Below are 14,342 nucleotides of genomic sequence, written 5' to 3'. Positions count from 1 at the left end.
GTGTAATAAAAAAAACTCACTTTTGATATTGATGAATAGATGGTAGATATTGATGGTAGATTGGTAGATGAATAGATTATCTAAATTGATAAAATAACTAGTTTTATTCAACATTTAAACATTTGATACTCGAAGAGCATTCTTTTAACATTTACTTTTGAATATTTCTTTAACTTTAAACATTTTGAAATCAAGAAAACTTTGGATCGTATTCACCCGTTTACCTATATTCATCAAAATGGACAATCATCTTTTTGGAGTTAAGGAGATCTCAATAACAATTCATGTTTTTTTAAAATCAATGTATTTAATATTAAAGACAATTTTTAAGAATTCAAAATGTATTTTTCAGACATCCAACGATAAATTTTATTCAACCATATTCTATAATGATATGTATTCTATAATTTTAAGTTGGCGTCCTGCATCAATCAAATTGGCTCGAGAATATTGGCCGCCCTGCTCTATGTATCTAGCAGTATTTCAGATCGCAGTGAAAGTTCAAAGATGGCGTAATGATGCTGCGCGTGCCATATATTGTTTGATCAATTCTGATATTTTTCGAACCTTCCATTATCATCAACAATCAATAATTATTGTATGATACGATTAATACTACATAACATTGTTGTTGTACAACGAAAAAAAATAAACATTGAAAATAGACACATCCCAGGAGTCTGTTCGTAATGAAAATTCGGTGGGGTTACAATAAGTAGTGATAAGTTATCACTGAACTATAACCCCGTCCGATTGTAATGGCCGTAGTTAGTTTTTATGATCCAGGCTAGTTTTGTTTTCGTTTCAGGGCATTTTCGCGAAAAAACCACCCCTTTTTTCCAAAAAAATAATTACGCGCCGCGAGAAAAATAAAAAAAAAAAATTCTTGTTGGAGACATAACGTATAACTTTTTAAATAATTGACGAAAAAAAAAAATAAGAACGGGAAAATTTTGTTTGATTTTAGTACATTTACTTCGTTTTAGGACACTTTCGGGAAAAAACCACCCTTTTTCCCTTAAAATTAAGTACGCATCGCAAGAAAATAGAAATAGCAGTATTATTATTAGCATACGATAGTTAATTTAATTTATAATACGACAAGAAAAAAAAATTTCAAATCGATGCATTTTTGAAAGTTGGGGCTATTTGTTAAGATTCTTTTTTTACTAACAATTTCTTTTGTTGTTATTCCGGGCCGACGACGCGAGAATTGAAAGAATTGATTGAAATCGAATTTAAAAGTTTATATCACTAAAGGCATGTGGCCACTAGCATAGTTTTTCGACCAAGTTCTATGCCATAGCATAGTTGTCTACCATATTGTCTCACTAAAAATTTACTAGAAAATGGCCGCTGAGGACTATGTTGAAAAAATGCTGCACGCAGCATTTTCAGCATAGAACCGCTAACTTCACACTAGTTTTTTTGGATACAGCCAACATAAAAAAATACAACAACAATGGTTAGCGTTATTAATAAATTTGTTTGTTTATATTTACACATGTTTAGTACATATGTATAATGATTGACTGTCAAAATATCAAATTGTCAACAAATAAGAAAGATTATATTTTTATTTATTTTTTATGTGTTTTTAAGCAAGTTGGTACAGCTGAAACAATTTCAAAAAACGATTAAAACGCCGCCCTATAGCCGTTATATGTGAACTTTTTTTTCCATAGTGCTATGGTACGGAAGCCCGGTCCGGCCATTATAAAATATTATACATGGTGCAGGAAGCGGGGTAAGGGGCAGTAACTTTAAGGCAGGTTTACAAAAAAGCATCTTTATTATTTTCATGTAAACACAAAATATAACGTATGTATTGGTATTGTTTATATGTCAGTACAACTAACCTCCTATTCTTGTTATTATTTAATAAAATATAGATAAAATTTATTTATTAAATTAATTAAAATAAATAAACAAAAATCTAGAGGTCAACAGAATTATGTAGGGCAATATAAAATAATATTCATTATTCAATGTTTATCATCAATAAATAATGACTTGCTGATATTTTATTTACTGTTTTTTTTTCTTCTCCAGAACAATCACGATGAAACCTTGGATATTTTTGCTGATTGATTATTAAAAGAAGAAATTGGTAAATAATAATATCTAATATAATTTATAAATTGTTCAATAATTTATAACATTAAGCTCACATAATTATGTAGCCTGGTACACCAGTGTAGTAAAAAAAGTAGTTTAAATCCAGATATTTATCATTGTTATTGTTTAAAAATACCATAAATAGTCTCAAATCAAAATCAGGATTATCAGTCAGACAGAATAGTGTGGATAATTTTTTTAATTGACAATGTTTAATTGTTAAATATAAATGAAATTTAAATGTATTATTTGTTTTATTAAATTTTATCATTCAAAAGCTGAGAAGATGTCAACAACACATTCAAAAATTCCAGTTACCATTGAAATTGAAAGACATTGAATGTAAATTATATTTCGTATTGTCATCTGATAAAATTTGTATGGGTGTTCTTGATGTTGAGATATTGTTTTATTATAAAGAGGTAATTTATTGAAAATATATATTTGTATTTTTTTTTATTTTATTCGTATTGTTTTTAATTGCATTCATGGTACAGTTGCAGTATCAGGATGATAGTAATTTGTCATGTAATAGTTGTGATGTAATTGGAGGTGTTTGGATGACGATGAAGCTTGTTGATCTTCACTTGGACCTTACAAAAAGACAGATCTACAAACTTGGGGTAACAAAAGAAATAAAATAATCAAATAATTACAATAAACAGTATTTATTTGGTTTTTTTTTTTTGTAGAAGATAATTTTAGAGCATCAATTCTTGATGACAGGTTGACTTACAAAATTATTGATGAACTCGAAGCATGGAAAGAACATCACCAAGAAATTTTTTGTATTGAGGTAAGAATATTTATAGATTTTATTTATGAATAATTATTTATTGTTTATTGAATTTTTTTCTAGTTGAAAAAAAAAGAAAAAAGATATTTGACTAGATTAAGTGAAGAGTGGAAGGAACCAAAAGAAGTATTAGATACATTACATTCTTTATCTGTTTTTCAAGGACATACAGAGTAAATAATAACTTTATTATTTATTATATAATTCAAAGAAATATGTATCGTTTATTTATTTTTGTTTTTTTTTTCATTACAGAGTTGTTACTTTAATTAATAAAATAAATAAAAATTGGTTTGATGAATTATGGGGTTATTTCTATTAATGTAAAATGATTATTTAATTACCATTATTTCAACTAGAAATAATGTACTACCAGTTTCTTCTTTAATAATTAATCAAAAATAACTAAGATTTCATCGTGATTGTTCTGAAGAGAAAAACAACATGAAAACAAGTAAATAAAATACCAGCAAGTTATTATTTATTTATGATAAACACTTGAATATTATTTTTATATTGCTTACTTAATTTTATGACCTCTAGATTATGAGACCAGTTATTATCCATGAACTTATCAACAAAGTAACAACTGTAAATGCTGAAATTTTAAAATGATTTGTTGCAACGACTAAATTAACTTCTCCAATAATATCAAACTATGTATCATCAGCCAAATACCAACTCCACAACATACACTGTAATAAAATAAACAAAAATTGTTTTCATAAATAATAGGGTTTTTTTATGAATGTAAAAAAATTATTCAATTACCATTTGTTCAACTAGAAATAATATATTACCAATTTCTTCTTTTATAATAATCAATTAGCAAAAATATCTAAGGTTTTATCGTGATTGTTCTGAAGAGAAAAAAAAAACATTAAATAAGTAAATAAAATATCAGCAAGTCATTATTTATTTATAATAAAAACATTGAGTACCTATATTATTTTATATTGTACATCTTACTTAATTTTATTGATATTAAAGCTCCTGTGACCTCTAGATTTTAGTTTATTCATTTTTATCTATTCAATCAATTAATTTTGTCTATTTTAAAAAATAATATTAGAAATGTACAAGTGACATTTCATACATATAAACAATAACATCAGGTTATATTTTGTGTTTACATGAAAATATTAAAGATGCTTTTTTGTAAACCCACCTTAAAGTTACTGCCCCTTACCCCGCTTCCTGCACCATGTATAATATTTTGGAATGGCCGGACCGGGCTTCCGTACTATGGCATAGAACTTGGTCGAAAAACTATGCTAGTGGTCACGAGCCTTAATACTTTTGCGGTGCGTGTAAATACAACAGTTGTGTGTGTGTGTTTGCGTCGAGTCGGGTACAGTCGGGTAGCGTTGAGTAGCATCGGGTCGAAATAAAACTATCTCTTTCTTTTATATATCTAGTGCGGTCGCGCAGGGAAGTTTTGAGTGGGGATTCGTGAGGGGTAACGTTAATCAAAAAATATAAAACTTCAAAAATTGATTACGCGAAAACGGATGGTTATAAAAAAAAACTTATAAGAACTACCCCCGCCCCTCTAAAATATTATTCCCTACAACTTTTATTTGAAAACTTTTTTTTCTAATTCTAACAGGAAACGCGAAATCGATTATTTCATTTTTAATGAATTTTTTTTAACCCTTTCCCAAGGGGATAGAATTTTTTAAATATTTTTATTAAAATTAGGAGGTCGAAATACCTTTGAAATAATTTTTTTGTCAAAATCGCGTGAATTTTTTTAAAATGCACATTTAAAACGAAACTAGCCTGGATCTGTCATTTGATACTAAAATACACCTCTCTAGATGTAAAAATACGGTATCAATACGGTATCAAAAATTTGTACATCTTGGCGCTAGTGAGCAGTGGCGCATGGCATCAGCCATTTTGGAAACAATAATTATTATTTATTTTTTTTTGTTGATGAAAAAAAACCCACAGAAATAGGATAAATGATACAATATAGGTAATAACTTAATTAAATAATTTATAAATATAATTGTTTATAAATTACACTAGTAATTTTTATTATAAAATTTATTTGTATATTTGATTAATTTTAGGACACTGAATTATTTAATTTCCAATAAATAAATCTAAATAAAAAATATACTGTGGCATAAGCAAACGAGGTTAGTTTATATTTTTTTGTCTGTTTATTGTCTGTAAATAATTATGTTATTAATTTTAATAATTAATTATTTAAACTTGATAATTCAATAATTAATTCGCTTCATTTATTTTGATACTAAAAATGTTTGACGTTCGGTACAAAAAAGATGGCGGACAGTAAAATTGACACTAGCGCCACTCAATGTTGAACTTTTGATACCGTATTTTTTACATCTATAGGGGTGTATTTGGTATTAATACGGTATCGTATCAAAAATTCAGTTTGATACCGTATTTTAACATACAGAACACCCATTTGGTATTAAGGGATTTGGACGATTTTTTTTGGAATATGAAAAAGAAATGAAATTTATACAGTAGATTTTCGAAATACTAATACATTTTATGTGATTTTTTGGTAATTGTTTGAAAGCTCGTTTTTTTTTAATTAATTTTTAAAGTTGACAACTTTTAACATTGGCTCTTATGGAGAATGCGATTTTTGTCAAAAAAAAATCCATTAAAATATCAATATCTCCAATCGACAATATGACATCATGAAAAAAAAACTATCGGGTTATAAAATGAGACAAAAGAAAGCGTATAGAAAAAAATAAAAGAGATTTGGAGAATAGTTTTTTTACAATTAATAATTAAAATATGAAAAAATGGATTTTTATGAAGAATTATTGAAAAATCACTAGAGACCTCTTGCGGACGACTTCTAGAAACACAATATTTCTATGAGTGCGAAAAAGACAAAAAACAGAGAAGAAATGTTGTCTCACTCTTCGTTTTAAAAAATCGTCCAAATCCCTTAAATACGGTGATACCGTATCGATACCGTATTAAATACCGTATTAATACCGAAAAAAAAAATACTGGTATTTTTCATCCCTATACACAGACAATTTGTGTGCGGTTGAAGTAATCCGTTAATAAAGTGGAAGACAAACACGCAAATTTCCTAAGTATGATTTGATTATTGCGCATGCGCTGAGTAATTGTCATGATCTCTTTATGTCAGTTTCTTTTTGTGTTATTCCATTAACACTGAGACTTTCTTTGTATCATCATTAATGGATAATAGTAATATTATCAATAATACTGGAAAAAATTATTATTATAAGACAACAAAACAATAAAATTTAAAAATAGATACGTCTTAGCAGTATGTCATATGGCAGCAAGGTAATTGGTTGATGGTGTGAAATAACCTTTACCCTAATCAAAATTATTTCAAAAAGACTGCCTCTAACAGTATTTTATATCACAGCAAAAGTTCAAAACTTGTGTAACGTTGCGGCGCGCTATATATTGTTCAATTAATTATGATATTTTAGAGCCTTCCATTGTCATCATCAATAAAAAATAATTGTATGATACAAATAATACTACATAAAATTTTAATTTTTTGTAATTTTTTTTTGTACCTTTTTTATTGTTCATCATAATATTAACAGTCAAAATTATTTACACTCATGATGAATATTTGAACATAGAGTAAAACCGGCAGAAGAAGATCATGAGAAACCTTATGCACATGCGCGAATATTGAAGCACACAAAGGCAAATTGAATATCTGTGTGAACAACTTCATTCCCACTTACAATTCTGTACACGCAGATATACAATTTGCCCTTTCTCATGATTTCTCATGATCTTCTTCTGCACCCGTATTCACAGGGCAAATTTTATACAACTTAGGGCTTTTTTTTGCCACTGATAGCGCTTGTCAAATTTTTTTTTTTATAGATTTCACATACATAATAGAGTGGGTATAAGCAGAGTGAAGCCACCGAGGTTTTATTAGTCGGACATTTTGTGCTCGCCGTATGGAGTGGGTATAAGAGGTTTCCGTCACTTCCGAGGAAAAAATCATCGATGGCTTCACTCTGCTTCACCCACTCTAATACAAAAGCTTCACAAGCGTCACCAGTGGACGAAAAAAGCTCTACATTGTAATGCCCTATGTATACGGGTGCTCCAAGTGGTGAAACAACATACAAATAGAAAAAAAAAATTTTTGTAGAAAACAAACTTGTTAAACTTGTTTTTTCAGTTAGCTTAGTAGTTCTGTATGCTAAATGTTTGTTCGACAAATAAAAATAAAAAATTTAAACAAACGATGTTGAATATTTGAAGAGCATCAAAGCTGCCTGTGATCAAAGAATCATCAAGTTCTATCCCTATTACACGAACAAACTCTAACGCTGGTTTTCTTCACGACTCCAAGTTCAGGTTTTTCAGACATAAACTTTTTAGCAAAAATGCAGTTGAATGATCAATGGGTGCATTCCTTTAATAAAAATTTTTTTTTCGCTCTGCAATTTCGCCCTGTAATACTGACCAAAATTTTATAGGAAAATGCTATTTCTTGTAGTGGCAGTACTGGCACATGACATTATTTTTTTAAGCTTCCAATTATTGGAAGAATTACCTAAATGACTGTTCAATTGTTATATCAAACTGAAATAAATAGACTTGTTGTATTTGCTTGTTATTGTCACATAGGTCGTACTAGACATTAGTAAAGTCTAGGATATTGCATGGAGAATTTTATCACTTTTGTCGTTGTTTCTGTTTCTAGCTACTTGTCGGTATTACAGGGCGAAATTGCAGAGCGAAAACAAATTTTTTATTAAAGGAATGCACCCAATGACCCTTCTCTTTATAAATAATCTTTTCTTGAAAATATTAATTGATCCTGGATTGAGAAATGGTAGGGTCTTTTGTTGAAGTTATTTTTAAATGCCAAAAACCTACACTCAGAGAAGGATAAGTTAACAGTTAACATACCAATATGTTTACATTAAACATACAAAAGTTTAATGTTAAGATATATATATATTAACAATAAACATAGATATCTTGACTGTTAACATACGTATGTTTATAGTTAACATACGTATCTTTACGCGGCCAAATATTTTGATGCGCCAGTCTACTTCTTGTCATCTTTTTTTTTTGACATTATATTGTGATACTATTCTAATTGTAATATAATATAATATGTACTCGTGTTGTCATAAATTCATTTAAATTTAGTTTTTTTGTAAATTCATTCTTAATTTTACATTCAATTTTCATATTTACATACGTAAATGTCTTCAACTATCAGCCTAACCTTCAAATTGTGTCAATTACAGATATTTTAATAGTTAACATACGCATATTAACTATTAAGATACGTATGTTTAATGTTAATATATATATCTTTGATGTAAACTTATCAGCCACCACCCATTTTAACATGGCATATGTTAACATTAAACAGGATATGTTAACTGTTAACATATCCCTCTCTGTGTGTACCAGAGATATATATCTTTCGGTATCGCATTCGTTACGTCAACATGGCATATATCCCGTTATTAGATCATCGAAACCAAAAACTAAAATAGTTTCACTATGCAAATTGAGGCTATATTATCTTTTTAATGAGCCTGATTTTAGATTTTTTTGGTATATATTTGCAGAGTATTTTATATGAACTTTCCCAGAAATTTAAAATATTCTTTTTTTTATAAATACACCTTCCTTCATAGGAATATCAAACTAATACAGCTCTATCTGAGTTGCTCATAAATACCAATCCATGAATAAATCAATGCAAATGACAACTATCCTTGTTTATCTGGAATAGGAACAAAGAAGAGATGCTGTGATTTTCTTAATTTTTAATCTGAAATAGGCCATCTTGAAGTTTCATGCTTACAACTAAGAGTCGGAAGAAAAGAATTTTTGTCTAAGACGTGCATATGAAGTCTATTTTCTAACAAAATGCCGTTCATCTTACTAAAAAATTATTCATACACATATGATACAATAATCAGCTTTAGATTGAAGTATTGTAGGATATTTTTGATGGACCCATCAAATTATACTCAGTCTCAGTTGTCCGTCAACCTGAATTTGGAATTGTGAAGGAAACCAGCGTAAGAGTTTGTTTGTGTAATAAGGATGAAGCGTGATTATTTTACGTATACGGAGAAAAATTTTCACTCAATATTACTATGGTGCCACATTACCATAGAACCATATTATGATTATTAAAAAATTTACTGTCATTTCAACGAAAAAAAACAATTGTAGTCTTGAAAAATTAAAATGTACCATAGCGATTTTGTCATGTTTTTTTTTTGCTATTCCCCGATGAAAAAATTACAACGCATAAAGAAATTTTTACAGAAACCAAATTTAAAATTTAAAATAATCCAGTCTAAAAATTACATTGCACCATAGCAAAAAATATTTTTTTCTTTTTTTGCTTTGTTTATTTCTAAATTTTACTTTGTTGTTATGGACAAGATTAAAATGATCCTCTGAAAATTTACAATGTACCATAGTAATTTTAATAACTTTCTTGGATTTCCTGTAGGTGTCACTAACAAATACAAAGCAACATATTTAAAATTACAATGGGCCATAGCAAAATTGATGAAGGACTCAGAAATGTCAACTGCCCCCACTTTTTAGTCGACTGCGCAGGCGTGACTTTGCTTATTTTTAAATTGTTAATGTAAAACAAATAATATTTCCCTTACAGATACGTTGTTGTGGCGCAGCGGATAACTCGTAGGATTTGTATCCCGATGATATGTGGTTCAAATCCTAGGCTTGAAATGTTTTTTTACAATATTTTTTTACGAGCGTTTATAAACATAATAAATTTTGCGTTTGCCCATCGCAAGAATTACTATGGTACATCGCGAAAGGTCGTACGGCCAATAAGTGGCGTTTTTCAATGAAAATTGCTATGGCCTGTCTCAAAATTTAATATGATGCTCTTATGGTTCCAGCTTACTGTAACACAACGCAAAAATTGCTATGGTATTATATTAAAAAAAAATGTAAATTTTTCTCCGTGTAGGCCGAAGCCTACTAGTACTGTTTTCACTATATGAATTTAAAAAAATGTTCATATCTTCTGAAATGATATAGATAGGATGTTCGTATTAGAACCAAATTAAAGCCTAGAAGAAATACTACAACCGAGAATAGAAAAAAAAATATTCTCATTGTTAATAAATTAGTTATCAACAAAAAATGTTTTTGCAAAATTTTTAAAATCAAAATATTAAGAAAACTAAAAACAAATCGTGGATGCGATTTTTTGCCTAGACATTTAAAATTGCAAAATCTATATAATTAAGAGGTAGTTTTTTTTTTGCTATTGTTAGAAATTTGTTAATTAACAAAAAAACAAAATTTACGTTTTTTTGTACCTCGCATAACTTTTTAAAAAATTAACCTATATACTTCCATTTGGTCTCAAATTGTTGGCCTTTTAAATACCGAGAGCCACACGGTCTTGATAAAAAACGCTCCGAACTCGCGTTAATTAGTTATCAACAATTGTTTATAATAATAAGTAGTGTCTGGTATGTTCTAATAAAAAAAAAGACATGAAGGATTGCTTCTAACGATTTTTTAGAAGAGAGTGTGGCTCTCAGAAATTAAATCAGGAATTTTTTGGGCTTTACAAATTTTTTTTATGTTTATTTGTTCAAAAGTTATTGAAAGTATAAACAACTAATGATTTAAATTTTAACACTGTTTTTTGACAAAAAAGGGATGCGCGCATGCGTAAAAGTTTCTTTGCTGTGGTTATAATTTGCTTGATCGATAAAATAGTTATTTAAATTATCACGTTATTAAAAAAAAAAAAAAAAATTGCCACGGAAAAATTTTTATAAATAAAAGTAGTAAACAAAATGATTTGAAAAAAAAAATTTGTTTAGTTAAAAAAAAAGTAAATTGAACGATTTATTTTTTTAATATTTGTATTGATTTATTTCTTGAACAAATCTAATAGAATCATTGATATCAATACCTACATGAAGTATAACCTCAAATTTGTTTTATCTGTATTTTGATTTGTGTACATAATTTGACAGCGCACGTCAGGGTAAATAAAAAAAAAAAAAAAAATTCAATCATATAATTTAAAATTGTAAAAAAAATTAAACTGTAATGAATTTGGTATAATCGAGAAAAACCACACGGGCTTTCTCCGGAGTTTTTAAAATTTTCAATTTTCAATAGAACGAATTCGTTACTAAAAATTTTTCTTTAATATTTTTTGTCATATAAAAAATTGATAAATCAAACTTTTTCGTTTCTGCACAGTAATACCATAAACTTTTTATTTTTTTTGTATTTTGATTTTTTTTTTCAGAGACAGGCAGCTTTGATGCTTTTAAATTATTTAACATTGTTTGTTTGGATTTTCTATTTTTATTTGTTGAACAAAAATTTAGTATACAGAACTACTAAGCTAACACAAAAAACAACTTTAACGAGTTTGTATTTTACAAAAATTATATCTTTGGTTATTAGTATAACTTATACTAATCAGACTGCATTTGGACTGCATTTTTCATTACACGGCTAACCAGGTTTCTTAAAACCAAACCGAGCTCCCATAAGAACTCATGTATGATCCCTGAAAAAGTAGGTTACTTTAATACTTAATTAATAAATAATTGGCTACGAGAAAATTATAAAAAAATAGGAGCGTATATATTATCGTTTTATGAATGTACTTTGAAAATTTCATCTGCATTATTAATTTGTGCTGGAAATCCCTTTACCATGGTATGCATAAAAAATACAGAGTGAATAGTGAAATTTTTTCCTAGTGAATGTTATTTCAAAATTGAATTAAAATAAATTCATAATTTCTCCGGCTACATTAATTTCTTAGCTACATCTTTTCCTTAGCTACTGCTTTTCCTAAGTATTATAATTTATAATAATGAAGTACCTTCATTTTATTTTTCAATTAAACAAAATACTAAGGACAAACAGTCACTACGTAAAAGATGCAGCTAAGGAATTAATGTAGCCAGAAAAATTATGAATTGATTTTATTTTAATTTTGAAATAATATTTACTAAGAAAGAATTTGACTATTCACTCTGTTTTTACGTATTAAAGAAGATACAAATACCTATGTTTATCGTCTCTTTTAATAAACACTGCCAGTAACTGTTTCCCGTATAAATCTGTGGGAAATTTCTAGTAAAGCTTTTCAACGGTTAAAGGAATTTTTCCTTTATTTCGCTTCTAATGCTTTATATATGTAGACGTAAAAATTTTTAAGTCTTCAACCAGTGCTCATGTTATGTCACTAAGATTTACCCTATAATTTATGTGTTATACTTCTATCTTCGAAAGAGCCTCGATTCCGTCTTATCAGTATCCAAAAAGTTGAGTATAGCTGTTTTATAAAGATTGTTGATTACTATATGTGTGATTCACATTTTTAATAACTCAAATTTCTATTTCGTTAAACTACGATTCCGATCATAAAAGGAATCGGCGTTAAGTGCATCAGAGTGCAAAATGCGGCGTATTCCGCTAGGGCGTAAACATCTGATGTCAGCACGAGAAATGACTTTATTTTTTTTTGTTTTGCATCGAAGTAAAGTCATCAATCTAATGAATTGTTCTAATTCAATGAGCTCTTTGGTTATGTAGTCAAATATAATCACAATATTTACAAATAAATGTTCTCAGTATAATTTATTTTTCTACAATATTTATTTGTCTTTTTATAACGATGCATCAATTATTAAATGACTGACAATATTCTATGCCAAATTTATAATTGACTGCTTTCATATAGCAGTTAATCATTTATTTGTCGCGTTTTTAAGTTTCCTTAGGTTAGTTTACTTAATCAAAAGTGAGCGGAGTTGATGGTCGCGTGTTCACAAGTTATTTGTTATAAATTTGCATATTATTGAATTGGGTTGCCATCAAAATATTATCAACATTTTTGAATACCATCAACCTTATGGAAGAAAAACTATCTCAAGCATAGAATCTACTGAAGAAAATAATTATATTTCGAAAATTACCTGCTTTACATATATTCAAATCTATATCCTTAGTAATAGCATATCTTGAATTCACCAATTTATCAACATCAAATTTGAGGTTTTTACTATTAATATCATTCTTCATCTGGCTTTTTATTACAGCAGAATTTACTCCATTGAAAAAGAAAATGAACTCCACGATTATAAAAGTAACTAGTAAACAATGACCATTCATATTAATTGTAATATTAAAATCCAATACACACTTTACTACTCTCGTGAGTCACTTTTATTAAAGAGTAATGGAAGAAATGTTCACACCACAAAAATCAAAATTTTTTTTTTCACCTCTCAAAAGTTGTTAAGCTTCAAAGTATTAGATCTTTAGTGTCATTCAAACATCTAGTTATCACATGCTCAGAGGAATAAAAACTATTAATATTAATTCAGTTTCTTTTTAGTTCGACAATTAGTGTTGCTGTTATGAACGTGTCATCATAAAATAATTCAACTAAAAAAAAAGAATATAATTGAGTTATTATGAAAACATTTCATCCAAAAATTTTGATATCAAATAATGGACTTATATAAATTTTAACGCATAACGAAGATAAGCGTTTATTACAATGAAAAAGTATCTAATCTTTTCGAAGATTCAGAAAATTTATAATTTAATTGATTTATCCACCCATTAAAAACATTTTTTTGAACTTCGAGAATCAACATTAGTCTACCCGTCAAAATAGTTTATTTTCAAACGTTAAATAGTAGACTAGTGTAACAGACTATACCAGGTCAAAGTTTGAGGAAACTGTTGTAGGGTGAAATAATGTAAACTGACTAAGCTGTGGTCCCTTGCTATAACATTCACGCACACACTCAAATAAAAAGAGAACAACATAAAAAAGTACAAAGTTGCGATCACATGTTCAGCTATCATCTGCCAGTTGACCCTTCGATTATGTCTGCTCAATAGAGTGTCAAGAATCAATCATATAGATTCATTTATGATACGGAGAGAAAAAAATAATAAAAATTGTTGTGACAGCACAGCAAACTTAAGGCGAAATCTAATTTTGATACTTATTGTTGATGTACTAAATACAAATTGTTAAACGTCTTATCATCTTTGTAATTCTGCTTAGACAAATTTTGTTATGCAGCACAATAATTTTTAGCATCTGATAATATTTGTTGTGCTGCTCAATAAATGTTGGTCAGTTGCAAGGCAAACTTTACCGTGCTATAAAACAAAGTAGGGCTTTTCGGGGGTTGGCAGTAAGACTCGGTCTTGGTTGTGTGCCTTGGTATATCTACATGGCAATATGTGTGATTGATATTTTTAAAATAAAAATACATAATCAATGCCAGGTTTTAATATTATTTTAGTAATTAAATGTTAGACTGTAAAATATTTGTGTATAACCTGCATGTTTTCGTTTGTCATTTTAATGCCGAGATTTTTTATTCTA

General features: G+C 28.3%; 1 protein-coding gene and 2 long non-coding RNA genes across 7 annotated transcripts in view; 1 reads left to right on the top strand and 2 right to left on the bottom strand.

The window, feature by feature from the left end:
- LOC122849214 (tolloid-like protein 1) overlaps positions 1-13,899 on the bottom strand; it is a 250,085-nt gene extending 236,186 nt beyond the window's left edge. For 2 of the 5 annotated variants that reach the window (XM_044147866.1, XM_044147871.1), the window contains exons 1-2: positions 12,910-13,899; positions 21-80 (exon numbers count right to left, since the gene is read on the bottom strand). In XM_044147866.1, coding sequence (XP_044003801.1) covers positions 21-80; positions 12,910-13,105 — 256 coding nt within the window. In that variant the 5' untranslated portion in view covers positions 13,106-13,899. The remainder of the gene's footprint in view (positions 1-20; positions 81-12,909) is intronic. The other 3 variants (XM_044147867.1, XM_044147869.1, XM_044147870.1) reach the window with 3 other exon arrangements.
- LOC122849248 lies at positions 1,865-3,281 on the top strand. The gene is made up of 7 exons (XR_006373543.1): positions 1,865-1,956; positions 2,053-2,110; positions 2,397-2,540; positions 2,616-2,741; positions 2,811-2,914; positions 2,978-3,087; positions 3,170-3,281. It is a non-coding gene; the product is annotated as an uncharacterized LOC122849248 (long non-coding RNA).
- Positions 3,493-3,960, bottom strand: LOC122849249. The gene is made up of 3 exons (XR_006373544.1): positions 3,856-3,960; positions 3,686-3,774; positions 3,493-3,609 (listed from the first exon to the last, which is right to left on the bottom strand). It is a non-coding gene; the product is annotated as an uncharacterized LOC122849249 (long non-coding RNA).
- Positions 13,900-14,342: the final 443 nt, after the last annotated feature.

This window comes from Aphidius gifuensis, linkage group LG2, assembly GCF_014905175.1.
Source record: "Aphidius gifuensis isolate YNYX2018 linkage group LG2, ASM1490517v1, whole genome shotgun sequence".
NCBI classification, from domain to species: domain Eukaryota; kingdom Metazoa; phylum Arthropoda; class Insecta; order Hymenoptera; family Braconidae; genus Aphidius; species Aphidius gifuensis.
Note: the sequence above shows the minus strand (reverse complement) of the source record. Positions and strands in the feature narration are given on the sequence as shown.